General features: G+C 41.6%; 1 protein-coding gene across 12 annotated transcripts in view; it reads left to right on the top strand.

The window, feature by feature from the left end:
* Window positions 1-27,800, top strand: part of TIAM2 (TIAM Rac1 associated GEF 2) — a 220,952-nt gene that overhangs the window by 157,301 nt on the left and 35,851 nt on the right. For 11 of the 12 annotated variants that reach the window (XM_053592932.1, XM_053592935.1, XM_053592938.1 and 8 more), the window contains 5 exons: window positions 485-643; window positions 2,775-2,879; window positions 3,120-3,198; window positions 5,389-5,481; window positions 6,663-6,926. In XM_053592932.1, the coding sequence (XP_053448907.1) occupies window positions 485-643; window positions 2,775-2,879; window positions 3,120-3,198; window positions 5,389-5,481; window positions 6,663-6,926 (700 nt within the window). Of the gene's footprint in view, window positions 1-484; window positions 644-2,774; window positions 2,880-3,119; window positions 3,199-5,388; window positions 5,482-6,662; window positions 6,927-8,405; window positions 8,421-27,800 lie in introns of those variants that run through there. The other variant, XM_053592944.1, reaches the window with a different exon arrangement.

The raw sequence follows: 27,800 nt of genomic DNA on the forward strand, positions 1-27,800 counted from the left end.
TTTCCCCAGGATGAGGGGTCAATTTTATAAAACAAGTACCATGGAGAGAGAGCCTTGTAAGTTCATGCTTAGGCAGTAGGCTGGTGTTGGTGGCTATGGACGAGAGTGTGTCTGGAGTTCACTAGGGGATTGGGGAGGGATTGGGTCTCAGGGGCAGGCTCTAGAGTGGCCCTCTCAGCCACGATTCTGGAGTAGAGAGATGGGACCCGCAGCAGGCTTACGTGGAGTGCATGTCCTAACTTGGTGTGAGTGGCAAGTTGACACAGCACAAGAAACACACAGGGCCGGGGGCCACTGACAGTTTCATCCTCATCAACCAGTGAGGAAGCATGGTCTGCCTCAGAGGGTTGTGAGAAGCTGGGGAGGGGAAGAGCATCAAAGAGTTTACTATAAATACTCCATAAATTAAGAGGATGTTCTTCCAGTGGTTTCTTTCATTTGATTATCAAATCTGTGTGTGTTTTCTTTTGGCATCTACAAACAGGTCGAAGAACTGCATGTGTATGGTTCCCCAGTGGATGGTGTCCCCCGAGACAATGCCTGGGAAATCCAGACTTATGTTCACTTTCAGGATGATCAGGGAGTTACTGTGACAATCAAGCCAGAACACAGAGTAGAAGATATTTTGACTTTGGCCTGCAAGGTAACGGGTTTTGCTGCAGATATATACATCTGAATAGAAGTAACCATTACTGTTGGCCTCCTAAGGGGGTCTAAGTTAGTGTGTGGTGTTCACAACCTCACTTTCTATTGTAGGGAACATGTTAGCACATTTATTAATTAACACTAACATATTTATTAATTTGTATGTTGTCCCTTGATCCTTTTGTAAGAATGAGTTATTAGGTCATGACCCCATGCTTTCACTCAGGACCTGAGCTATTCTAATAATGTTCTGGATATCCTTTTTATCTAGAATAACTTTGAAGTCAGTTGCTGTTTAAGTAACTTAAATATGGTGTTCTATATGAAGGTGACATAAACTTCAAAGTAGTTTGATTTAATCCTAAATAACTTGACCAGGTTTGTCTGGGTTGAAAAGTAAGTAAATAGCATTTACAGTTGCTTCATGGACTTTGATATAAGATGATGTGTTATTCATTACTCCAACTGACTTTTTATTACTAATCTGAAAAGGAAGTTTATGATAAGGCTTAAAGAGAGCCTTCCAAGAGGAAATATATCCTGCACATCAGATCAGCCTTTTTGGACCAGCAGGTGGCATAGTAGAGCTTAAATATGTTTAAATTTCCAGATTAAATATAATCCAATATGTGAAATGGTTGAACACAAGAGTAGAGTTTGGTAACAATTAAGCATGTAGAGTTTGGTAACTCTTAACCAGTACATTTAATAGATGTGAATAATGTTTAATTTTAGTCCGTTGGCACTCCGACCTGCAGCATTAGGATGCTGTGTATTTTTATATGTAGCTTATATCTGTGTGTGCTTAATTTCCTTTTGGCCCAGTATGTAAGATTTTTGTTCAGAAACCAACAATATTTTTCTATACCATTGGTATCAGCTATTAAATTGACTCATTTTCTAAGTGATAGAGGGTGTCAGAAATAGTGGGTTGGAGCCTAGAGTGAAGATTAATTTCTTACTAATGGAAATGTGTGTGAGAGAGAAAGAGAAGATACGTGTGTGTGTACACATTGTCCTTTTGAAAAGTTTTGGGAGTAGGAAATTCTTAATTCTGAAGTCTGTTCACATTTTGTTCAATTCTGATTTGTTCACATTTTACAAATCTCTCTATTCTAATAATAGGAAACAAAGATAGTTACAACCAGTATACTAAAGAGAGAGCATTTGCTGAGATGATAGGGGGTCTTATACCATTAAGAAATTCTACCATAGTTCTTTTTTTTTTTTTTTTTTTTTTTGTAGAGACACTTTATGGCCCACTTTATGGCCCTCGGTAGAGTGCCGTGGCCTCACACAGCTCACAGCAACCTCCAACTCCTGGGCTTAAGCGATTCTCTTGCCTCAGCCTCCTGAGTAGCTGGGACTACAGGCGCCCGCCACAACGCCCGGCTATTTTTTGGTTGCAGTTTGGCCGGGCCGGGTTTGAACCCGTCACCCTCGGCATATGGGGCCGGCGCCTTACCGACTGAGCCACAGGCGCCGCCCTCTACTATAGTTCTTAAAATGGATCTCTTGTCTTTAGTGATAAACAATATCATTTAGAGAAAACCTTAGAAATAATTTATTTGTCCTTTTTCTCTTTTACATACAAGTATTTGAATTTGAGCACTCAGCAAATTATATACATTTTTTTTTTTGAGTTAGGGTCTCACTCTGTTGCCCTGGCTAGAGTGTAGTGGCATCATCATAGCTCAGTGGAGCTTCAAACTTCTGACCTCCCACCTCAACCTCCTGATAGCTGGGATTATAGGCATGCAACACCTCATCTGGCTAGTCTATTTAAAAAATTTTTTTGCACTTTTTGGTCAGGGCTGGGTTTGAACCCAGCACCTCCAGTATGTGGGGCTAGTGCCCTACTCCTTTGAGCCACAGGCGCCACCCTAATCTTTCTGTTTTTTATAGAGTCAGGGTCTTGCTCTTGTTCAGGCTCATCTCAAACTCCCAGCTTCTAGGCATCCTCCTGCCTTGGCCTCCCAAAGTGCTAAGATTTCGCTGTGTGAGCCACCTCAATGGCTTGTACGTAGTATTCTTTTGGAGATTTCAACCTTGGCTTTTAATGAGGCTGCTGAAAAGTGATGAATATAGAAAGAACATTTAAATCTCAATAACTATTGCTCTCTTTATAGATGAGGCAGTTGGAACCCAGCCACTATGGCCTACAGCTTCGGAAACTAGTAGATGAGAGCATTGAATATTGCATTCCCGCACCTTATGAGTACATGCAGGAGCAGGTGGGTGTGTGTTAGCCCCGGAAAGGGAAATCTGAACCATATCTGTGGCCTTTTGATTTTTGGTAAATGTGGCTTTTGGGGAAAAATTCTATTTAAATTTGGTATCCAGTAAGAAAATAGTCTCCATAGAAAGGGCATTTTCTTTATAGCTTTCTTATTTTAGTATGAAAAAAGTGTCAATGTAATTTTTTAGGCTACCAGGACATCAGGTCCTTTGATTTTGTTTTTTACCTCTTGTAGGTTTATGATGAAATAGAAGTCTTTCCGCTCAGCGTTTATGACGTGCAGCTCACCAAGCCTAACAGCACGTCTGACTTCGGTAAGTGCGAGGAGCACCCTGGTCACAGATGGGTGGTGTTCTTCCAGGCCTGTTTGCCCCCATGTCTTTGGACCTAATTTCCCCCAAGTCGCATGCACATATAGTCGCATGAATATAGTTTCTGAACTTCCTTTCTCTTCCTCCATTTCTTTTTTCTTTTTGTAGGCTTTTTATTTTATTTATTTTCTTTTAATTTTTTTTTGGTGTGTTTTTGGCCAGGGCTGGGTTTGAACCTGCCACCTCCGGCATATGGGACCGGTGCCCTACTCCTTGAGCCACAGGCGCCGCCCTCTTCCTCCATTTCTATGTGTTGACATTAGCAGGCTGAAAAGATAGGTATCACTATTGGGGAAAAATGCTAAAGTGATGAGAAGGGATGAACATAAAGGTGGAGGAGGGAGGTGACACGATAGTGACAGTAACGATCACAGCGAATTGACTGTGCCCCAGAGGCCGCTCTCAGCGACGGACTCACCATTCCTTCAGTGGTTCCTCTCATCTCTGGTCTCTGTGTTCTTAGCTCCCTCCTCCCACTCGCAGTGCCACCCGCCACCCTTCTCTGGTCCCCACCTCCTCTCTGATGATAGGAATCCCACTCGTCCTTCAGGAACTGACCAAAGGCCCAACTTTCTTGAAGAAGATTTGACTGAGCGCTTTAGCTTCTCACTTCCCTGAATTTTTAAGAATTAAGGGTCAGTCCTTCCAAAATCACTTCGTAGCATTAATTCTTGCATTTGTAAACAGGCAAGGATTGTGCTCACATCCTAAAGTTCATTCCTGTCTTTTATTTTAGCAGAGGAACTCAACAGCTAGATAATGATCAGTAAATATCTCCATAGAAAGACTGTTCATTATATCATTAAATATGTTGAGACAACAGAGTTATTTTCCTTTAAGTGGTTCAGATTAATAATATGTTTAAATTATATGTTATGTATTTCCTTTATGTCACTTGTTCTTTTCTAACGTGTAAACTCTGTTCCCACCTGTGTTTTGTTGGTGTTTCCTCAGAAGCCTTCTTCTCCTTCTTTCTCCTTCTCTGGCCCTTCCTTCTGCTTTCTGAGGTTGCCATTTGTGTATCTTCTTTGTTTTTGAGTGACCCAATAAAGAAACTTGCAGAGACTTTCTGGAGAGACCACAGTCCGACAGGCTCTCCCAGGAGCATAGAGGACGCGTAGGGGACAGGACACACTTCCTATCTTTAAATGCTCCCAACTGTGGCATTGGAGACGAGGACGCTGTCCAAGCTGGGGAGGTGCATTCGGAGGAGGGGGGTCTCATGGGTTTGGCACACAGTCACACGGGTGATACTCAGGGCACGCGCTGCACTCACCCAGGGGTTTCCTGCCTTCTTAAAGTGCTTAACCCACACGTGGTTTTTCCTCAACAAGTAGTTACTGTATTGAACTGAATTTAATGTAGGAGTATTTTTTGGTCTCAACTTTTATAATTTTAAGAAATCTTTTAATTGTGGTAAAATACAAATGAACATTGAAGTTTATCATCTTAACCACTTTAAAGGGTGTGGTTCTGTGGCATGTGAGTAACGTTGTGCCCCTCCCCCCACTATTCATCTCCAGAACGCTTTTCATCTTGTTAAACTAATGCCTGTACCCTCTGAGTACCAGTTCCCCTCACGCTGTCCCGCAGCGCCCGTCGCCCACCATTCCACTTTCTGTCTGTGACTGTAACTGCCCTAGCTGTCTCAATGTAAGTGGAATCATGCAGTATTTGTCTTTTGGGGACCAGCTTATGTCACTCAGGATGATGTCCTCAAGGTTCACCCAGGTCGTAGCGTGTGCCAGAATTTCTTTCCTTTCTAAGGCTGAAATTCTTTCTAATATCTCCTTGTATGTACAGACCCCATTTTCTTTATTACTCATCTGTCGATGGACGCGTGGGTCATTCGCACCACTTGGCTGTCGTGAATAATGCCGCCATGAACGTGGCTGTATGGTCTCGACTTTTGAATGACATTGTGCTCTTATATTTCTTATACCTTCTGATGCGACATGTTTTTCTTTTTCTGCCCCTGCTAAATTTTAGTGCTTTCAAAACAGTTGTAATTTAGACTTTTGCAATATACTGTACTTATGAGAATAGATTTTCAAGGGAAATACTGGTGATTGGCTTGGAGAAAGTAACAAGTGTGGTGAATTTAGACTCTTTTCCTTTTGTTTTTATTCCTAGGGTTTGCAGTTACAGCGCAGGTGGATGGACAGCAGCATCTCAGCCGGATATTTATAAGTGACGTCCTCCCCGATGGCTTGGCATATGGGGAAGGTCTGTGAGACACGCCATGTCCCTCTCTGAATTTGAAACCGTGGAATGCAGTCTGTCTAGTGAAATGTTCTTCTTACAGTTTTGTCAGAAAATAGTTTCTCCTGAAAATTTAAAGAAAGTAAACGTAAGAGTTTAATTGAAGCCACATGTTGCAACTCATGCCTATGGTCCTGGGAGGCCCAGGTGGGAGGATCGCTTGAGCTCAGGAGTTCAAGACCAGCCTGAGCAAGATCCTGTCTCTAATTAACAACAATAACAATGATAATAAAACCATTTTTAAAAAAGAGTTTAATTGAAAGCGTGTATGTCTGTATATTGTGCTTAAAAGAGAGAGTATACATTATTGCTTTGTTTAGAGAAAGACTGTGAGAGACAGACCAAGGCAGATAAAACGAGTGTGATGTCCCAGAGCATTTAACAGGGTCCTAGACGAACAGTTAATGGGGGCTCTCAAATTGTTTCTTCTAATATTAGCTTTGAGGGAACTAAAATTTGTTATCAGTGGTATCTAAATAATGTCCATTTAAAAAAATTTCAGAATATTATGGGGGTACAAATGTTTTGGTTCATGAATAGCTTTTGTACCGTTTGAGTCAGAGCTGTGAGTGTGCCTCTCACTCAGGTAGTGCACGGTACCATCAGGTGTGAATTTACCCCCCTCCTCCTGGCCCCTCCTGGCCCCTCCTACCCGCTTGCTTTCCCTTGAGTTTTACTACGTACGGAATGCGCACACAGGTGTGGGTCAGTTAATTCCAGTTTAGTAGCGAGGGCATGTGCTGTTTGTTTTTCCATTCTTGCCATACTTCACTTAGAAAAATGGGCTCCGGTTCCATCCAGGTTGCTACAAAAGGTATTAGTTCACCTTTTTTTTTTTTTATGATTGAGTAGTACTCCATGGTGTATTGCATTTTGGTGCTTTCTTCCTTCTTGTTTTTTTTTTTTTTTTCTTTAAAGATAGGATTTCATTATGTTGCCCTGTTGGCCTTGAACTCCTGGGCCCAAGCGATCCTACCATTTGAGCCTCCTGAGTAGCTGGGATTAAAGGTGCATGCCACCACTTTGAAGATAGCAACAGACAAAATAGTCCCTAAAAGTACGTGGTTTGAGTTTGCAGCCATCTTTCATCTTAAAATATTTCTCTCTGCCTCTTTTTCCTTCCTGTTCTCCCTTCTGGTTCTCAGGTCTGAGAAAGGGCAATGAAATCATGACCTTAAACGGGGAGGCCGTGTCTGATCTTGACCTGAAGCAGATGGAGGCCCTGTTTTCTGAGAAGAGCATTGGACTCACTCTGATTGCCCGGCCTCCAGACACAAAAGCAACACTGTGTTCTTCTTGGTCAGACAGTGACCTGTTCTCCAGGGACCAGAAGGGTCTGCTGCCTCCTCCTAACCAGTCACAGCTTCTGGAGGAATTCCTGGATAATTTTAAAAACAACACAGCAAATGGTGAGGCTTTGTTCTGTCTTCCTTCGTAACTGCTGGTATCAACAGCCAGTATTTTTAGGCTGTAATTTGCTTTGCAAACTCAGATTATTTAAGCTGTTCAAAGAATGTTTCCTAATTTATTAGAAGAAGAACACAGATGCCAACTGGAATAGGTTTTAACAAAATTCCATGCATTTTAGTAATTACAGCACTTTCATGGAAATAGAAAAATCATTATTTTTGTACAAAATAACATTAAAAAATCAGGTTCTTTAAAAGTAACCCACAATATTTAGTATTGTGGTTGCTCCATGATTGAAGGCAGATGAAAGCCTACATAAATACCAAAGTTGAAAGACTTTTCTTAGTTGAATCTAAGACAAAACCATTTTGCAGTAGTCTGTTGGGGGTCTTGGAAAAGCAGATACAATTCAGTTTTTTACTTCTTTTGTTAAGTACTATTTTCTCAATAAACAGCAAACTTTTTATGTAGTTCATGAATTTTAAAACATCAAACATGAAAAATTATATGCCAGTGTATTTTTCTTGAGGTAAAATTTCCATATTAGAAGATCATTTAAGTTTTGATTTTCTGAGCTTAGCATTTATGCATATTTCAAATTTTGCAGTGAAGTAAATTAGGGGCTCCAGCTAAACCTGAAAACCTGTGGTTTCCCTCTATACCCCTGGAGAGCACTGGTCAAGCTCCATAAGAGACCAAACATGGGGTCTTTATCCTGGGAGAGCACAAAGTAATTTTTATACTTAATTATGATGATAATGGATTTTTAGTTGAAATCTCTGCATGATTATTAAAAATGAGTGAAAAACACAAAAGAGAAGGTGTTATGATGGATTTAATTATAAAGGAAGTGTATTAGGTCATTTTTGGAATTAAAACATCAGACTGTAAGATTTGTGATTCTGTAAGGTATCCCGTGCTCTCGCCTCTTCTCTTGGGGCTTTCCTCCAATTTAAAATATCACTAAATTGACTATTGGCAAATAAAAGTGCATCTCATAAAACAAAAATTATGATGGAATTAATTACCCGAGGTGCTGTTACAGGCCTGGGCCTTCCGTGTGATGCAGGTGCGTGTCCGTTCCTTGGATCCGTTACTCCCGAGGGATACACTTGCCATCTGTGTTCTATCTCTGTGTATTTTATCTTAAGAAATCACTGTTGCATCTATAACACTTAATTCTTATAGAAAGCAGCAAAGGGGAGGGGGGCGCAAATTTAACTTTTTGTTTTTTAATAGTAAGGATCAAGCAGGTGAGTTGAGCCTGTTTACCACTTTTTTCCAAGGAAACCAAATAAAAAGACCTGTATGTGTTAGATAGCTTTCTGTTACTCACTCCAGGTAGCCACTGTGACAATCTAACCCGTTATAACATACCCAGGACCTCCAGAGAACTCGGCCAAGTGGTGAAGTGTGTGTCCCCAGCTAGTCTTCCTGCTGGTACCTATGTGGCCCCGGTACATATGGCTGCAGGTGCTGTCACCACCAGCCAGGTGAGAGCCCTTCCTAGGGTCCTGGCAAGACTGTGCTCTGTGTGAGTGACATTCTCCCAGGCAGCACACTGTCCCCTCTGTTCCGAGTTTGTCCCTTTCCTAAGCTACAGATGACAGTTCCATGGCGATGTGCTGGGGTTGGCACCAAAGCAGCTATGATGGACTGCTTCCCAAACGCTGTGCAAACATGGGTTATTTTTTCTTTTTGAGGTACAATAGAACCTTCCCAGTTGATCACCTCCCTACCTCAACCACCTCCTCAAGTTGACCTAATTTTCACAGATGGGTCATGTACCACATGTATTTATCAACACAGTAGGCCTGGTTCCTTATGTTGACCACGTCTGTATATTGACCAGTTTGTTATAGTCCCGTGGGGGGTCAACTTACAGAGGTTCTACTATATGTAATAGTTGTGTGGTGTCACGTATGAAGAAAGTTACATGCTTGTGTGTGAACAACTCATAGGTAAGTCTGTCTATTTTGAAGGTGGGGTGGGGGTGGGAAATAAGGGTGAGTAGGGAGAAAGTGAAGACTGAAAAAGACCAAGTTTCCCATTCATGTGTAACATCATGGTTGCAAAAGGAGCCTGTGTCTCTGGAACTCTGAGAAGTGGTGTGGAGACGGGAGTGCAGGCTTTGAGTCACACCTGGTCTTGAGTCCTGGGCTGCCCTTTATGGCTGTGTGAGCTCAGGGGCAGCCTCAACTAGTAGATGTTCCCTCAGCTTCCTCACCCCTTGTGGGGACGGTTCTGAGGTGCAGTCTGCATCCTCAAACAGCCCCTAGGATGGAGCCCCTGTCACACATGGCAGCCTCCCTGTGTACCCTGCAGGGGCTTTCTGCCCTCTGGTCACCTTCCCTACTCTTTCACTCGGCCTTCTTGGATCACCTTCCCAGTCAACCTCTGTACCCAAGTTCTTGGCTGGGACTCTGCTGTTGGGGGAGTCAAAGGAAGACCCCGAGCCTCAGATTCCTCATTCAGAGGTCATGGCTTCTCCCCCGTCCCTGTGAACCACTGGGAGTGTGAGGGAGTCCACATCTGTGGCATGTCCAGCCCAGCTCCTTATGTGGCAGGAATTCTGAAAACGTTATTTTCTTCTTTCCTCTCCTTTGCTTAGTGTTTTATTAAAAATTATTTTGGTATGCTTTTGCAATGATTTAGAAAACAGTTATCCTGTCTTTTAATAAAAAATTCACACAAATTGAACTTAAATGACTCTGCAAAACAATTTCTAATACAACTTTGAATTATACTTAGCAGGAGTCATGTCAGAGTCTGCCTTGCCCTAAATTCATGTTCCCTCCCATTCCTGGAAGGCAGTGGTGTACTTGAAAAGAAGGTTATGTTTTTTCCCAAACAAAAGCCCAACAACTGGCTGTCTGGAAGAGAAGACCTGTTTCTGTGAAAATAGAAACTATAAGAATATCAGAAGGTAAAAGAATAAGAAATCTTTAAGTAGTTGTCTTAGGCATATCTTGACCCTCCGAGAAGAATATTTACTGACATCCTGTCAAGGGGTTAAAATGTTTGAGGTCCTGGGAACAACCTACAAGGAGTTCAGGGCTTTTGGTCGGCTTTTGGTTTTGGTGGGTTGTCTAGAAGTTGACGTTGATTAGCTAGGCTTTCTTGATAAGGTTTAAGTGGAAAAAAAAAATCCATCTCTCTCTCTCTTTCTCTATCTCTGACTGAAAGAAGTGTTGTCATAGTGACAGGTCCCAGGGGAATGCTTGTGGGTTGCCACTCAGGTTTTATGCTTTTCTAGAAATGTAGCACCTTCCTGGTATTTGGCTTTCACTGATGTGTGTAATGTTCAGGGACACCCGTCTCAGACTTCACAGTGCCCAAGCCTCACTGATGAGCTTATCTGCGCTGTCAGGGCCCGCCCCCTCCAGGAAGTTTAGGGCAGTGCAAGCTCCATTTTTTAGGCACTGCACAGGTGTCTGATTGCTGTGGGTGTGGGGGAGGTGCTTGCTCACTCTGTCCCTCGGCCACTAGTTTAGAGGAGGTGGGCCTGAACTCGAGAAGCAAGACTTACTTTTTCTTGAACCCTCCTTGCAGAGGTTTTGAGGACTGTAAGAGGCAATACAGGTACGGCTCTCAGCAGATGATGGCTGTCGTACTTGTTGCTGTGTTATTCTCTGTTAGGGACCACATGCCCCAAATCTCTGCGAGTCCCTTGTTCTCACCTCACTTGTTCCTCAGCCCATGCTCAGGAGACCTTGTCGCATGGTCCACGGAGAAGCAGAGGGCTTCTAGCAATCTGGGCTTCCAGCGGTCACTGACAGGCTGTGAGGGCAGCAGGAGGAATGCCTTCAGGGTCCAGGCGTGTCCATGTTAACTCCCTCTGTTTCCTGAGGAATGAATGGCCATTTGATTCTTGCCTTTAAGAGTTTGAGTTTCTGTTCTAATTATCCACAGTGGAAAGAGGAAATGGCCATGGGCTGTGTTTGACTTGAGCGGAAATATCATCTGTAAAGACTTTTCATAGCAAGAATTAATTTTACCACTGGAATTCCCCAAAGAGGCCAGTGTTATTTTAGAGCCAACAAGGCCACCGTTGAAGGGATTGGATGTACCAGACCTGTTTATACCTGGATCCTGTTAATGTTGTTTTTGTGATTAATGTATGAAAATCCCTTTTCTAGTGTTTCCCATCTTTTGAAAAATTCCAATAGCTTTTAAGAAAGTCTTATTAGGTGTAGAGTTCCCTGAATAAAGTCTTTATATAAACACTGAGCTTGTTGAGGCATTAATGAATTTTCCATCTATAGACAGCTATTAATACCCCCTTGTTATGATTGGGGGCATATTTAACAGACAAAATAGAAAAACCCATGATCCTGGTCCCATTTAGACCATGTAAGTCCATCACATGCTTAGCAGATGAAGAGGGTAATTGTTGTCTGAGGCTCTTTTTTAAACGCCCCAGCCCTTTCAATCTCTCTTTCTAAACTGATGAACAGTGTAGAGCAGGGGTCTTCAAACTATGGCCCACGGGCCATATGAGGCAGTGTGATTGTATTTGTTCCCGTTTTGTTTTTTTACTTCAAAATAAGATATGTGCAGTGTGCATAGGAATTTGTTCATAGTTTGTTTTTTTTTTTTAAACTATAGTCCGGCCCTCCAACGGTCTCAGGGACAGTGAATTTGCCCCCTGTTTAAAAAGTTTGAGGACGCCTCGTGTAGAGTCTCAAGAGCCACTTGGGTATAAATTTGCTCTTTGCACTGGGTGGCTCTTGGAAAGCCCGTGTCCGCACAGCCACTTCTTGCCAAGAGAAGGAATCGCAGAGCTGGCTCTGACGTGGCAGACTCCCGATTTCCTGTTGATGAGAGCGAGGGCATCTTGGCTCCCGCAGCCTGTTCAGGATGAGTAACAGCATTTTGTTCAGAGAATGCTCTGTTTGTGTGTAGAACTGCTATTATGGAGTCTGGCTGGCTGACACCCCAGATTCCCAGATGTAAAAACATATTAGTGTTCCTAAAGATGGGTGGTGCATTTTTTTTTTAATTAAAAAAAAAAAACGTGATTGGGAAGTACTGGTTTTACCAAGACATGAAACTTTGGTCTCGGAATTGTGAGTGTCTCGCGTGCACAGCGAAGGTGAGAGTGGGCCTGCGGCTTTCTCCTAGCTGTGGAGGGGAGTCAGATCCTCGGATACTAATTCCCTTAGAAAACTGAGTTTGGTTTGGAAATTTAATTTCCTTTTTCTTGTTTTCAGTCATTTGTTCAGTTGATTTCACAAATAATAACCTTTTGCTAAATGTTAGGAAAATGACATTGTTGTAAAGGCTCAAGAAGCTTATAGTTGAGTGGGAAAGTAAAACACTTGTAAGTAATGCTTTTCTGTTTAAAAAAAAACCTTTGCTATGAAGAGAATTGGCGATCAGAGGTGGAATTCCCATTAATTTTTCTGTTTATGAGAGCAAAGGCATCCAGAATGGAGGGAAGGGTTGAAGGTGTGGTCTGAATACATCAGCTTTCAGGGGTGAAGACCCTGGAGGGTGTGGTGGGGAATGTGGGGGTGGGAATGGAATATCGTTCTTATTTTTTTCTTGAGACAGAGCCTCACTATATTGAGGACCATGGTGTCATGGCTCACAGCAATGTCAAACTCTTGGGCTTAAGTAATTCTCTTGCCTCAGCTTCCCAGGTAGCTGGAACTATAGGCGCTGGCCACAATGCTTGGCTGTTTTTTTGTTGTAGTTGTTATAGTTGTTTTTAGCCAGCCAGCTGGGTTCAGACCCACTAGCCCCAGTGTATGTGGCCAGTGCCCTAACCACTGAGCTATGGGTGCTGAGCCGGGAATGGCATATCTTGTTGAGCCAGCAGCTTGGAACACAGAGGCTCAGAAGAGGTCACGGGCAGAAAGGCTGGAACATCCATTGGCATCAGATTGTAGAAAACCCCGAATTCCAGGAATTTATAACATATCATGGCACGTATTACTTCTCCCTCCCTGATATAAAATACAGAAGAATTATCTGGTCATTTAATGACCTCTGGAGTGTGGTTTAGAAAACTTGGCCCATGTATCAATTCTACTGACCCAACACTATAGCTTTATTCTTTAGGGTTTTAAAGTATGGTTATGTTTAATGATCAGAAGTCCCTGGCAAAATAAATCTTCAAAAATGTTTTTTGGCAAAGAATGACTAAATACTGTGGGTTCCCTATAGAACCTAAGTTCTGCTCAGCACTGGGAAGCCATCTCCATGAAGGTGTGGTCCTCATCAGGGTGCGGTGGCGGGAACAACAGCCTGCTGGCCTGTGCTGAGGGAAAGAGGATGAGGCAATACTGGGGAAGGGGGAAGCTGACAAATCAAGTTCTCCAGCATTCTGAGTAAAAACCAGTCTTGTATTCTCTAAACATTAAACATAGCTACATCTTTCAGGTAAAAATCCCCAGAAATCCTCCGAAGAACGCCATGAGGAGTAGCTGTGGGACGTGCCGACTTAGTAGGTGTCTGGGAGGTCTGGGTGCCCTGCAGGCAGAGTGAGCCGGACCTCCGGGCAGTAGTGGTTCTGGGGAACTGTGTCTGTTGGGAAGAGGAAACTTTACAGGTTGTTACATAAGGAAAAAAAAAACAACAACGATCTCACTCCTCTGTGGGTGTTGCAAATACTGGCTGCCAAATGGTGCTGTGTTCTGTTTCCACTTTTGTTCTCCTTTTGTAATGGGCTTAAAATGAGCTCTGTTTCTGGCTTTGTTCCTCCCAAGAAGGAGTCGAGACCATCAGGAAGGACCAAGTGCGGACGTCTTCTTTTTAGCTGCGATTTTTAGAGGCGTCTGCGTTATGACCACACCTTCGTTTTTGTGGATTGGTAATACATTGGTCTGACATTCTGGCAGCATGGAAGGTTAAACAGGGGTTGCTAAGTCCCGCTGAGCTGTGGAGGGCAGTGGTTACTAACCAGGGTGGACGCTAACCAGATGACCTGGACTCAAGACCTGGCTCTGGGCTCCCCAGAGCTCCCCTACTGTGTAGCTTTGGACGAGTCACTTAACCTCTTCATGTTTGGCTTTTGCAACTGTAAAATGGTCTGGGATTTTTATGGGATTAACAGGCTAATATTTGGAAAACACTAGGTAGTACTTGGCACATAGCAAAGGCTGCGTAAGTATTAAATAGGTGAATTCCCGCCTCTCTGTCCGGTATCAGCTTGTGCAGAGTGTTGGAGTGTATCGTTTTGGAGGAAGTTATTTGAAGAAGTCCATCCTCACGCCAGATGTGTGTAGTTGGACAAGGGAGGAGGAGTCTTTTGATAGCCCGTTCAGATAATTGTGGGTGTTCTTTGATATCACACCAAAACCCAGCCAATGTTCCTTTCTTCAAGGCTGATTGCTTTATGGAATCTGAGATATTATTGGTGGGCTTTTCTTACTTGGTTACAGTAACGTCCATTGGCTTATCTTACACTTTGAATCTTTTGCTTAGGTGTGATTTTGTGACACGCATAATCATGTTGGAGATTCAAGGTCACTAAGTTATGTGGGTCTTTTATATTTCCCTAAAGAATATTAAAAATCACATTCGAATACCATTGGAAAAGTATTGGGAAGCTCACGATGGTGGATACAAATTTTCTGAGATTCACTTTGTGAATCAGTTTGTTCATTTTAAAGACAATATTTTCTGTCACTTGTTTTTTGATTAAATGTCATGTTTGGGGAAAAGAAAGTGGGTAGTTCAGCTCTCCACACAGTTGTGTAAGCCTGTGAGTGCTTTTCCTCAGGGAGCAGCTAAAGAGCTGTTTGTGTACTTCTGAACGTGTCCCCAAAGGTGGAGATTTAGAAAAGTTCATAATTTTCACTCTGTTGAGGACATTCTTAAGTGAAACCGGCATGTTTCTCAAAACCGGAACACAGTGATGACTGGTATAGTTTGGCGCAAATGTTCTTAGAAAAGAGGAGTGACAGTTAATACTATTCTGAAAATAATGTTGAGCTTGCAGACCCCTGGGGAGGGTCTCAGTGGCCCCAGGGTTCTACACACCACACTTGGAGCTAATAACACACAAGGAGCAAGAAGCTTCTTGAGGGAGAGTCTCTCACTTGTGCTAAACCTTGAAGGATGAAGAGGCAGGGAGCATTCCAGGGGCTGGGGGGGTGCAGCTGTGGGGAGGTGTGGGAGTAACTCAGGATAGGAGACTTGGGTGTAAACAGGGGTCAGTGAGGAGGGGAAGTGAGGTGGTGAACAAGGGCCGGGCAGAGGAGCCCAGGCACAGAAAGATCTACAGGGGAAGGATGAGCAGGAAATTAGTCAGGTGTCAGTGATGGGGAAGGGCATGGAGAGGTGATGAAGGCACAGCCAGGCTGTAGCGGGCTGAGGGGTGGGTGGCCCAGTGTGGCAGGGCAGGCCCTGTCCTTCTGTCCCTCAGAGCATGTTGGTGGATGGAGGTACCCGTCCTCCTTCAGTACAGGGACTCTAGCTCGTTTATATTTTATTGCCAATAAATTATCAGGCATGGAAGTGGTGCTTCAATAAATATTTGCTAGAGCATGTGTAGATGTGTACAGCAGGCTGGGCATTGGTGGCTCACACCCGTAATCCCAGCACTTTGGGAGGCTGAGGTGAGAGGATTTCTTGAGGCCAGAAGTTCAAGACAAGCCTGGGCATCATAGCAAGACCAAAACAAATAAATAAAATGAGCAGGCTGTGGTGGTGTGTACCTGTGTTCCCAGCTGCTTGGGAGGCTGAGGCAGGAAGATCCCTTGAGCCCAGGCGTGAGCTGTGATTGAGCCACTGCACTCCAGCCTGGGTGACAGAGAAGAAGAAAAAAAGTAAAGGACAAAGGAGCAACAGTACCCAGGATATGAAAAAGTTAAAAAAAAAAAAAAAAGCCAGGTGATCTACTTTGAACATTTCAATAAGATGTGGAAAATACAACTTTAAGAAGAGAATTGTGGTTTTATTTATGTCCTGAGGTTGAATCTCTGGTACAAATAATCTGACCCTGAGAAATTTTTTACCTTGAGGTTGGGAAATGAACTTCTGTACTTAATCCTGAATTCGAGCTCATGTTGCGAGACGTGAGGCTTCCACCCATGGTAGGCACCCATCTCTCAGGAAGAGCTCCCTGAGGCCACCCTGAGAGGAAAGATCTTTTTCTCTTTTTTTATTTTTCTTTATTCATTTAACAAATGAATTTCGTGTGTCAGGTCCCCTTGTAGGAGTGGTAGAGGATAAATAGTGAACATAACAGGTAAAAAGATCCTCGCCACATGAAACTTGTATTTTAGTGTGTGGAAATGGTGAATAAGCAAAACGATCATAATAAATAAGTAAATTACATAGTATATTCACAGGTAGTAAGTGTGGTAGAAAAAGAAATAGCTTGGGTGTGGGGGAGAGATTGGGGCAGGTAGCTGTTGTGTGCAGGGCAGGCCCGTGGTCCTCAGGCAGCGGGCATGTGGGGATACAGGCTTGAAGGAGGCGAGGGGCCAAGCCTTGTGGGCCTCCGGAAGCCCAGGGAATGATTGCAAGTGCCTGGCGCCTATGTTGGTAGTCCCTTTCAGGATGGGCAGGTGGCCCAGTGTGCCTGGAAGGACCAGGAGGCCACATAGCAGTGAGGGATGAGGCCCAGAGGACCCATCAGGCTGGATCGGGAAGGCTTCATACACCAGTTTCTGCTCCCTCATTCCTTGGAGTAAGAGGAGAAACCATCCCAGGTGTTTGAATCACAGAGAAGCGAAGTGTGTTTTGTAGGGATCACTGCGTGATTGTCAGGAATACACTGAAGGGGACAGAGGCGGGACAGAGGTTTTGCAGCTGCCCAGGTGGGAGGTGGGGGTACCCACAGCTCACCCATAGCCAGGCTTGGGCTACGAGGGAGGGCACAGGGCTGGTCCCCATGTCCTGGCCTGAGCAGCCTGGCATTGCCATCAGCTGTGATGGGAAGATGGCACAAGGGGCAGCTTTGGAGAGAGACCAAGGAGTTGGTTTGGGGACTCATTGTGTCAAACCTCTGTTCACATTGCCTGTTTCACCTGCTCCCAAAGTGGTTTTGAAATGACTTACAGTGAAAACCCGTCTATAAAATCTCACAGAATTCACCAAAAGTCACCACATAAAGAGAAAGCTGTTGTGTGCAGGGCAGACCCGTGGTCCTAGGAATCTAGGAATTTAGATGTCTAGGAATGGAAGTTAACAGAACTTATATAGTCACCTTTATACTTCTCTTTTAGGATTGTATTCTTTTTTTTGAACTTTGACAACTTGCCTACTTCAAAGATTCTTTTACTTGCAGTAAAATAATATTTGTTTATAGGCAAAGAAATTAATAAGCTTTGAAATACAACAGCAGCACATCAGTTTCTTTTATTTCAAACAATTCAGGTATGTTCTATGGCCAGTTTACATCTGGCCCCAGAATACTGTTACGGTTATTTGTAAGTTGTCCAGTCCCATTGAGAGCCTTTTATCTCTGTCTTGTGTGTGTGTGTGTTTTTTTTTTTTTTTTTTTTTGCTTCTTGCCATTAACATCTTTAACATGTAATGGGAAGTGTGTCAAAGTTCAAATTATCCAAATTGCTTGAATATTTATTGAGTTTCTTCATTATTATAAAAATGATTGAGTGAGGAGGAAATGAAAATGTTGATAAGAAGCCTGGGCTTCCTCAACTGAATATCCACCACCCCAAACCGCCGATCCCCGGGGGTGCCCCGGCCAGTGTGTCTTCAGCCTCACGTGAATTCTCTTGACCTCCAGCAGATTAGTAGGTTTCACAGGGGCAGGAGGAAGAGATTAAGACACGTCTCAGTATGAAAAAATGCTCATCATCTTTAATCATCAGAGAAATGCAAATCAAAACTACTTTGAGATATCATCTAACTCCAATGAGACTAGCCTATATCACAAAATCTCAAGACCAGAGATGTTGGCGTGGATGCGGAGAAAAGGGAACACTTCTGCACTGCTGGTGGGAATGCAAATTAATACATTCCTTTTGGAAAGATATATGGAGAACACTCAGAGATCTAAAAATAGATCTGCCATTCAATCCTGTAATTCCTCTGCTGGGCATATACCCAGAAGACCAAAAATCACAACATAACAAAGATATTTATACCAGAATGTTTATTGCAGCCCAATTCATAATAGCTAAGTCATGGAAAAAGCCCAAGTGCCCATCGATCCACGAATGGATTAATAAATTGTGGTATATGTATACCATGGAATACTATGCAGCCTTAAAGAAAGATGGAGACTTTACCTCTTTCATGTTTACATGGATGGAGCTGGAACATATTCTTCTTAGTAAAGTATCTCAAGAATGGAAGAAAAAGTACCCAATGTACACAGCCCTACTATGAAACTAATTTGGGACTCTCACATGAAAGCTATAACCCAGCTACAACTTAACAATAGGGGGAAGTGGGAAAGGGAGGGGGGGTGGGTAGAGGGAGGGGGATCGGTGGGATCACACCTGTGGTGGATATTACAGGGGTATTTGTGAAACTTGGTAAAGGTAGAATGTAAATGTTTTGGCACAGTAACTGAGATAACGCCGGAAAGGCTATGTTAACCACTGTGATAAAAATGTGTCAAATGGTTTATGAAGCGAGTGTATGATGCCCCATGATCATATCAATGTATACAGTTATGATTTAATAAAAAAAAATAAAAAAAAAATGACACGTCTCAGGCATGCTTAAAAAGTAAGGTGCAGATGGAATTTTATGAAATTTTTAGATCTCTAGGAATGGAAGTTAACAGAACTTGTACACTCATCTTCATACTTCTCTTTTAGGATTGTATTCCTTTTTTTCTTTTTTAATTTATTTTGAAATTTCAGAACATTACAGGGCTACTCATGTTTTGCCTATTGAATTTGTTTTTGCATATTTTTATTCCAAGTCGTAAGTGTGCCCTTCACCCAGAATGTGTGCGCTGTACCTTTAGGTGTGAATTTACCCAACCCTTCTTCCTCCTGCCTCCTCCCTACTTGATTTCTGGTTTTTTTTTTTCTTCCATATGTGTGCATATGTAAGTATTGATTGACTATTTCCAATGTAGTAGTGAGTATGTGTGGTGTTTGTTGTTTTTCCATTCTTGTGATACTTCACTTAGAAGAGTGGTCTCCAGTTCTACCCAGGATGTGACAAAAGATAATACATCGCTATTTTTTATGGCTGAGTAGTATTTCATGGTGTGTGTGCGCGTGCGTGCATGTCTATATATATATATACACACACAGTGTCTTTATTAATCCACTCATGTATTGATGGGCACTTGGGTTGTTTCCACATCTTTGTGACTGTGAGTTGTGCTGCTACGAACATTTGTAAGGAAGTGTCTTTTTTATAAAATGCCTTTCTTTCCTTTGAGTGAACACCACATAGTGGGATTCCTGTATCAAATGATAGATCTACTCTTATTTCTTTGAAGTGTCTCCCTGCTGCTTTGCATAGAGGCTGTAATTAATAGTTTGCAGTCCCAACGGCAGTGTGGAAGTGTCTCCGTGTCTCCGCCAGCACTTGTTGTTTGGGGACTTTTTGATAAAAGCCATTCTTACTGGAGTTAGATGATACCTCATTGTGGTTTTGATTTTCACTTCCCTGATGAGTAGAGACGTTGAACATTTTTTCATGTCTTTTTGACCACTGGGACTATCTTCCTTTGAGAAATTTCTGTTCATGACTTTTGCCTACTTTTTAATGGGGCGGTTTGATTTTTTTTTTTTTTCTTGCTGATTTGCTTGAGTTCTTTGTAAATTCTGTCAGCCCTTTATTGGATATATAGCATGCAAATATTTTCTCCTATTCTGTAGGTTGTTTATTTACTGTAGTCAGTGTGTCCTTGGCTGTGTAGAAAGTTTTCAATTTGATCAGTTCCCATTTGTTTATTATTTGTTGTTGCTGTGATTGGGTTTGGGGTCTTGTTCATAAATTCTTTCTTAGGCCAGTGTAAGGTTTTTCCAACATTTTCTTATAGAATTCTTACAGTTTCATGGCTTAGGTTTAAGTCTTTCATCCATGATGCGTTCATTTTTGCGAGTGGTGAGAGGTGTGGATCCCATTTCAGTCTTTTATATGTAGCTATTCAGTTTTCCCAAAACATTTATTAAATAGTGATCCTTTTCCCTAATGTGTGTTATAGTCAGCTTTGTCAAATATCAGGTGACAGTACAGGAGGGTTTCACCTCTGGGTTCTGTGTTCTGATCTATGATGCCTCTGTTTCTGTGCCAGTCCTATGATGTTTTGTTTACTATCGCCTTGTAGTATAGCCCGAAGTCTAGTAATGTGATGTCTCCAGTTTAGTTCTCGTTTCATAAGCCTGCATTGGCTATTTGGAAGTCTTTCTGGTTTCTATATGAAGCATAGAACTACTTTGTTTAGATCCACAAAAAATGTCATTGGTATTTTAATGGGGATAGCATCGAATCTGTAAATCCCGTTGGGGTAATGTAGCCATTTGCCAATGTTGATTCTTCCAGTCCACGAGCCTGGTATGTTTTTCTGTATGTGTACGTCCTCTTTGCTTTCTTTCCTCACTGTTTCTTAGTTCTCCCTACAGAGCTCTTTCACCTTCTTACTTAAAAACATTGCTAGGTTTATTTTCTTTGTTGCTACTGTGAAAAGTATTGTGTCTTTGATTTGATTCTCAGCTTGACTGTTGTTGGTATATGTGAAAGCTACTGATTGTGTACATTGATTTTGTAACCTGACACTTTAATGAATTTATGTATGAATTCCAGGAGTCTCTTGGTTCAATCATTGGGGTTTTGTTAGGTATAAGATCATAATATCATATCATCAGCAAAGAGAGATAGTTTGATCTCTTCTTTCCCCATTTGGGTACCCTTGATCTCCTTCGCTTGTCTGATTGCTCTGGCTAGGACCAGCACTTTGACCACTTCTATTCAACAAATAGATCTGCAAAAAATTTCTTGAATAGAAGTGGCAAAAGTAGGCAGCCTTGTCTCGTTCCAGTTGTAAGTGGGAATACTTTCAATTTTTCTCCATTCAAGATGATGTTGGCTGTGGGTTTGTTGTATATGGCTTTTATAATTTTGAGGTATGTCCCATCAATACTAATTGTGTTAAGTGTTCTTATCCTAAAAGGGTGCTGATTTTGGTCGAATACATTTTCTGCATCTATTGAAAGGATCATGTGCTCTTTGTTGTTGCATCTATTTATGTGATACATAAATATTTATCACTTTATATTTATAAGTGAGTTATATTTATAGATTTGCATAGTTGAACCATCCTTGCATCTCTGGGATAAAGCCCACTTAGTCATGATGAATTATTATTTTTTAAACAAGCAGCTGAATTCAGTTTAAGATTTTATTGAGAATTTTTGCATCTATATTCATAAGGGTATTGAGCTTTTTGGAATCTTTTCTGTTTCTGGTTAATCTAACAAGAGGCTTGTCAATGTTGTTTATCTTTGCAGATAATCAATTTTTTGCTTCATTAATCTTCTGTATAGTTCTTTTGTTCTCCATTTCATTTACTTCTGCTCTGATCTTGGTTATTTCTTTTCTTCTGCTGGGTTTGGGATTGGTTTTCTCTTCTTTGAGATGATTCATTAGACTGTTAATTTGTGATCTTTCTGTCTTCTGCATGTGGATGTTTAGGCTATGATTTTTACTCTCAGGACTGCTTTTGCTATATCCTACAGATTTTGATTACTTGTAGGCTCATTATTATTTAATTTGGAGAATCTTTTGATTCCCATCTTTTGTCTCCTCATTGACCCAACTATCATTCTGCAATAGGTTATTTAGTTTCCATGACTTTGTGTAGGGATGAGTGTTTCTGTTGGAACTGATTTCTAATTTTATTCTGCTGTGGTCTGAGAAGATATGTGGTATAATATCTATTTTTTAAAAATATATTGAGATAGGTTTTGTGACCTAGGATGTGGTCATTCTTAGAGAATGTTCCATGGGCTAATGAGAAGAATGCATATTCAGTAGTTTTTGGGTAGAATGTCCTGTAAATATCTGTTAGGCCCATTTGTTCGGGAGTTTTGTTGTTTCTTTGGGTTTTTGTGTTTGGAGGATCTGTCTAGTTCTGTCAATGGGATTAGGTTCGTATTCTATAAAGAGTAGGAGGCTGCCTTCATGTTACATTGGAGGTGTCATGGGCTTTTCCTCTTTTGAACTCTGAAAGCATTTTGCCTCTGTGCTTGATATGGAAGTTAGTATTTATCTCCTTGCAATATCACTCTGGCATAATTCTTAGTAAATAGCAGGCATTGTGTAAATATCTGTTGAATGAAAGGAAGGTTATTAGGAGTCTCTTAATGACAAGTTAAGGCAGCGTTTCTAAGAATTGGCTGTGGAGAGTGAAAAGAATGCATGAAGCACATCTTGGGGTCTCCAGAGCTTATTCTTTATAAACCCAATGCAAGTGAGTAATGCTGACCTCATCAGAGCTGAAGTCCCCACTCAGTTGTGCACTTGGATAGGGGATTTTGGAGCGGCCCATGGCTATGCTTGGCTGAGAACTTACTGCATCCTGGGTGTGTCTGCAGAGTCTAGCTGGTGTTCTGAATCTTTGCTGTTTTGCTATTTTAATGAGCTGATTGGTATCTGTGACAGAGAATTATTTCTCCCGCTAACGAAAACCACAACTAAAAAGGAACAGTGAGTGTGTCCTCAGTATACGTCAGTCCTGATGGCGAGATATGTTTCAATTTGGGGTTAGGAACATTAATGAAAGACTCCAGGCCCAAAGTAAGGGTATCTAGACTCTAGTTCTCAGCCTTGTTATGTGTAACTTTGGGACGGTTGCTCTAATGCCTATTTCTTGACTCATAAAATAAGGAATATGGAAAAACAGCTCCAATTTCTTTTATTTCTCTAACATTTATTTATTTATTATGAGTAAGGTAACAATGTAACAACTATAGGTATGTGTATTTCTTACAAAAGTTTATGAAGTGAAAAAGAGCAAAGTAATGGATCAAGCATTGCATTTTGGTTTTGCAGCAAATCTCATTACCTCTTAAAATAGTCAGGTCCTGACTGCTGCAGAGAATGTTTGTTAAGGCTCCATAATAATAGCAGGCTGTCTCAAGGCAAAGATCACAAGGAACCTTAAAAAACACTAATGATCCCTCACATCACCATCATGGAGCAGAGGTGTGTTATTATCATTTTACATTCACAGCTGGGTAAATCAAGGCACAGAGACACATTGAGTCACTAGTTAAATTGGGCAAGGTCACAGTCAATAGCACACAGAGATAGAACTGTGTCTTGTTTTTCCTTCCATGTAGGGGAAATGTCCGGATTTTAAACTACTTTTTTTCTTTTAACGATCTCTCTATTAATATACATACAACAGAGGGAGAAATAATTTGTCCTGCAGTAAAGCAAATTTAGATGTACCAGACTAATGATGGACCTCACCCTTCTTATCTGGGGTGGGGGCCATGATTAGGAATGTCTGGAGATTCTCAGTTCAGGGAATGTTCAGTTGTTTACAGTAATAGTGACACTATTTATTATTCTTGTGCCTTTTTTAAATGGTTTGTACCAATTTTAATTAACCTTGCACTAATGTGACCATATATTTCCTGTGATTTAGTTCTTTGGAATCCACTATGGAAAATTTGAGTTTTACCATAATTCTAATTTCTCATCTATAAAATCTGCCCTGATATTCTTCTTGTTAAAAACTTGCATATAATTCACGTACCATGCTGTTCACCTTTGAAAGTGTATGTACATTTCAGTATGTTCAGTTTTTTAGTATATCCACAATGTCATGCCGTCATCACTACTGTCTAATTCCACAACATTTTTATGACCTCATAAAAAGAAACCCTGAGGCCGTCACAGTCATTCCTCATTTTCCCCTGCCCTGTCCCCTGACACCCACTGATCTGCTTTCTGTCCCTATGGACTCGCTGCTTTTAGACATTCCGTATAAATGGAACTGTGTGCTGTGGAGCTCGTCCTGTGTGGCTTCTTTCTCTTAGCATATGCTAGACTCATCCGTGTTGTAGCACAAATCAGCCCACCTTTCCACTTTATGGCTGAATAATATTCAGTTTTGCCTTCTTTTAATCCAGTAGAACCATAGTTCCTGAAAAGAGGTATTTTAGGTTTTGTTTTTCTATAGCAACATTCCCTGATGGAATCTTGTGTGCACTTTTTCTAGGTTTCTTCTCAGGGTTTTTAATAAATTGGACTCCCAACTAAGTAGTTCCTAAGTATTTTAAACTTACATTTTGCCTTAGTCTTTAAAGCATTGTTGGAAGTACAGCATTGTCCATTATATGCTTCTGAATAGGTGTGGCATCTGGTATCCTCCCAGCCCTGGTGGCTGTCACTTCCTGGTGGTCTGTAACCTTGGTTGAAGATCTGTTTTACCATTGACTGTGTATCATTTACTGGGGGCCCTGGTAAGATACCGGGGAGGCCCGGGGCCTTCTTCCTTCGGGCTAAACATGCTGCCTTGGTCACGGCCATAGCCTACCTAGAGAATGAAGAGGCAGGCAGAGCTAAATGCCTTTTTCTCCGTCAGTCTAAGAAGGCCTCTGTGTTGTAGTCAGCGTGGAGGTGGCACATTTCTACTCTGATGACATCTGCCATATAGCTGTTCCTCTAAGTATTCTTTCAGACTCTGAGGATATTTATTTAAGGCGGTGGAATCATATCATGGCAGCCTGCTATTAAGAGTATCGACTGCTGCCTTTTACTGCTCTGTTTATCCCCAGCAAGCAGCTTGCTTGTCAAGAGCATCACCGATTAAAATGTGACTGTAGGTTAAGTGGACTTGGGAGATTTATGAAATTTACATTTTTTTCTAGGACAGTATTTATGCTGTGATAGAATTTATTTCTCTGCAAGCTTAACAATGACATTCAAACTGCTATTTTGAATTTGTCTGACACAGAATAATATGTAAAAAATAGAGAGTCCTAGATATGGTTAGAAAAGTAGACTATTTTTTATCTGTATTAGAAATACATTATGTGACATGGTGATCTCTTTGTTAATGATGCAGTTCAGGACTTGAGTAACCTTTGAATGTGGTCACCTCACAGTTATTTTTTTCTCTTATGGAACAGTCCATCTCTTATTTAAATTCTTTTATTTTTACTCTGCTTCACTGACTGACAATGAGTCATGTTTGCCTGGGTGACAGATCACAGCAAATGTCATTAGTGAAAGGTGTCACAAACCACTGCATTTTAAGTAAAAGCATGAGGAAAATTTGAGTTAGTTAAAAATATGCATTGCTATGCAAAGTTTGTAAATTTAAAAGGAGAGATTCTAAGCATTTCACTGCAAATGAACTCAGTGTTCAGTGTGGTTTTGGTACCATGTCTTGTGAGCAGAGTTTTATAACAGTGGGTGAAACTTGAACTGAAAACATCTTACTTTTGCATTTACATAATGCTGTTATTCTTTACCTTTTCTTAAAATTGCATTTTTACTTTTTTTTTTTTTTTTGCAGTTTTTGGCGGCGGCTGGGTTTGAACCCGCTACTGCCAGTATATGGGGCCAGTGCCCTACTCCTTTGAGCCACAGGTGCCGCTACATAAGATGAAGGAATTGAATGGGATAATTTCTGAATTTTTTTTCTTATCTAAAAATCTTTAATTCTTTAGAAGCTCTTCCTTTATGGAATTACACAGTAGAAATCTGAGAAATTGAATAGAGCATAAATTAAATAGATGAAGAGCATAATTCACATAAAGTGTGTGATGTAGTCTGGATATGAGTAGATAGATGATAGAATCTAAATATATATTGGCAAAGATGGTTAACTCTAATGCCACAGTGGATTATAGAGTTGAAAATTTAATTAAACCATTTATTATATGCTTGTAACTTCTTTGATATTATTTTTTAGATTTTTTTCATAAAAGATTATCCTTCTACAGCTTTCACATCAGAGAAGGTTTCTGAGGATTAATGATTTAATCAACTAAAATACTTTGAGTCTGAGATGAGAATCCCAATTAAATATACTTCATCATTCATCTGACTGCTGTATTTTTAATTGTTCTAGTGCACATAATGTATCTTTCTTTGGGAAATGAGGGAGTCTAACAGTAACTGGGCCCCTGCCGTGGGCCAGGTACTTTTTGGTGCATTTTAAATCTTTTGATGCATTGGACAGTGGCATTGGGTGGTTGGAGACAGAGCTGCTGGCTCCCCTGCAGTGCTCAGGTTAATCCCACACACTGCAGATTGTTCTACCGGATCTTAATGGAGGTGAAAAATTATCTGCGCCAAGAACTAGCTCCATTTAACAAATAATTGTAAATTATTTCCCCCCCATAGCTATACGGTACTTGGAATTTTCTAGGAATGAAACAACCCAGTACATCCAAGGGAAGTACATCCTTTGTTTTGTCCATAACTTTTCCAAGAGTTTTGCCTTTTTGGAAAATCACATCACTGATGGCAACACCACCAAAACACACAGGCATCAATCAGTCTGTATCAAAGCTTGTGACAAGTTGCTGTGATTCTCTGCAGAGCCAGTGGTGACAGCTTCCTCACAGCTGCTAGAGTGGTTGGTCTTGCCATAAACATGTATTTTTTTTTTTTTTAATACAAATAACAGGCACCTGTGGCTCAGTGAGTAGGGCGCCAGCCCCATATGCCGAGGGTGGCGGGTTCAAACCCAGCCCCGGCCAAACTGCAACAAAAAAATAGCCGAGCGTTGTGGTGGGTGCCTATAGTCCCAGCTGCTTGGGAGGCTGAGGCAAGAGAATCGCGTAAGCCCAAGGGTTAGAGGTTGCTGTAAACCGTGTGACGTCACGGCACTCTACCTGAGGGCCGTACAGTGAGACCCTGTCTCTACAAAAAAAAACACACAAAAAAACCAAAAAACAAATTACTTTCCATTTATTTTTCTGTTTGTTTTACTATTTGGGAAGCACATTGTTTTTTATGAAATTATGTGAGGAGGTAAATGTATGATTTTTTAATTTCAGGATAATAAAAGCATACAGATCAAAGATAGACTTTGGATCTGATAGTATTGAGAATTGGTATACTTTAATATATGCTTTGAAGCATGGAAAACGTAACTTAAAAGCAATTTTCATTCTCATGCCTCATCCTTTTAGTCTAGTTCACTTGCATCCTTAGTCCACAAGTTGAAACAGAGCTTTTTCTGATGCTGTGACTATTATTTAGTTCATGCGTGGGGCTGTAGCAGGATACCCCAGACTGGGCAGTTTACGAATAAATGCACTGCTCCCGGTTCTGGAGGTTGGAAGTGCAATGTCAAGGTCAAGGTGCCAGCAGGTCTGGAGATTCTGGTTCCAAGATGGCATCTGGAGGGTGGGGTCCTCACAGGGCAGAAGATGGGAGGGCAAAGAGAGAAAGGGCTTGAGCCTACTCCTGAGAACTTTTTTATTTTTTTTGAGACAGTCTCACCATGTCACCCTCCATAGAGTGCTGTGGCGTCACAGCTCACAACAACCTCAAACTCTTGGGCTTAAGCGAGTCTCTTGCCTCGGCCTTCCAATAGCTGGGGCTACAGGCGCCCACCACAACACCCGGCTATTTTTGTTGTTGTTGTTGCAGTTGTCATTATTATTTAGCAGGCCCGGGCTGGGTTCAAACCCGCCAGCCTTGGTGTATGTGGCCAGCGCTCTACCCACTGAGCTATGGGTGCCAAGCCGAGAATCCTTTTTATAATGGTGTTCATGGGGGTGCAGTCTTCATGACCTCATGACTTCCTATCAGACCCTGCCTTCCAACATTGGAATAAGTTTCCAACACATAAATGCCGGGGATCACATTCATGTCATAGCAACTACCATCATTAATTTCTCAAAAAAAAAAAAAAATCCTAATGTACCTCAGAGGGGAAAACAGAGAATGTTCTGTCATTTTTGTAGTTCTTGTTTTTGGCCACAGGGATTGTTACCATCTTGGGGGTTTTT

The sequence above is a fragment of the Nycticebus coucang genome, chromosome 5, assembly GCF_027406575.1.
Source record: "Nycticebus coucang isolate mNycCou1 chromosome 5, mNycCou1.pri, whole genome shotgun sequence".
Taxonomy (NCBI): Eukaryota; Metazoa; Chordata; class Mammalia; order Primates; family Lorisidae; genus Nycticebus; species Nycticebus coucang.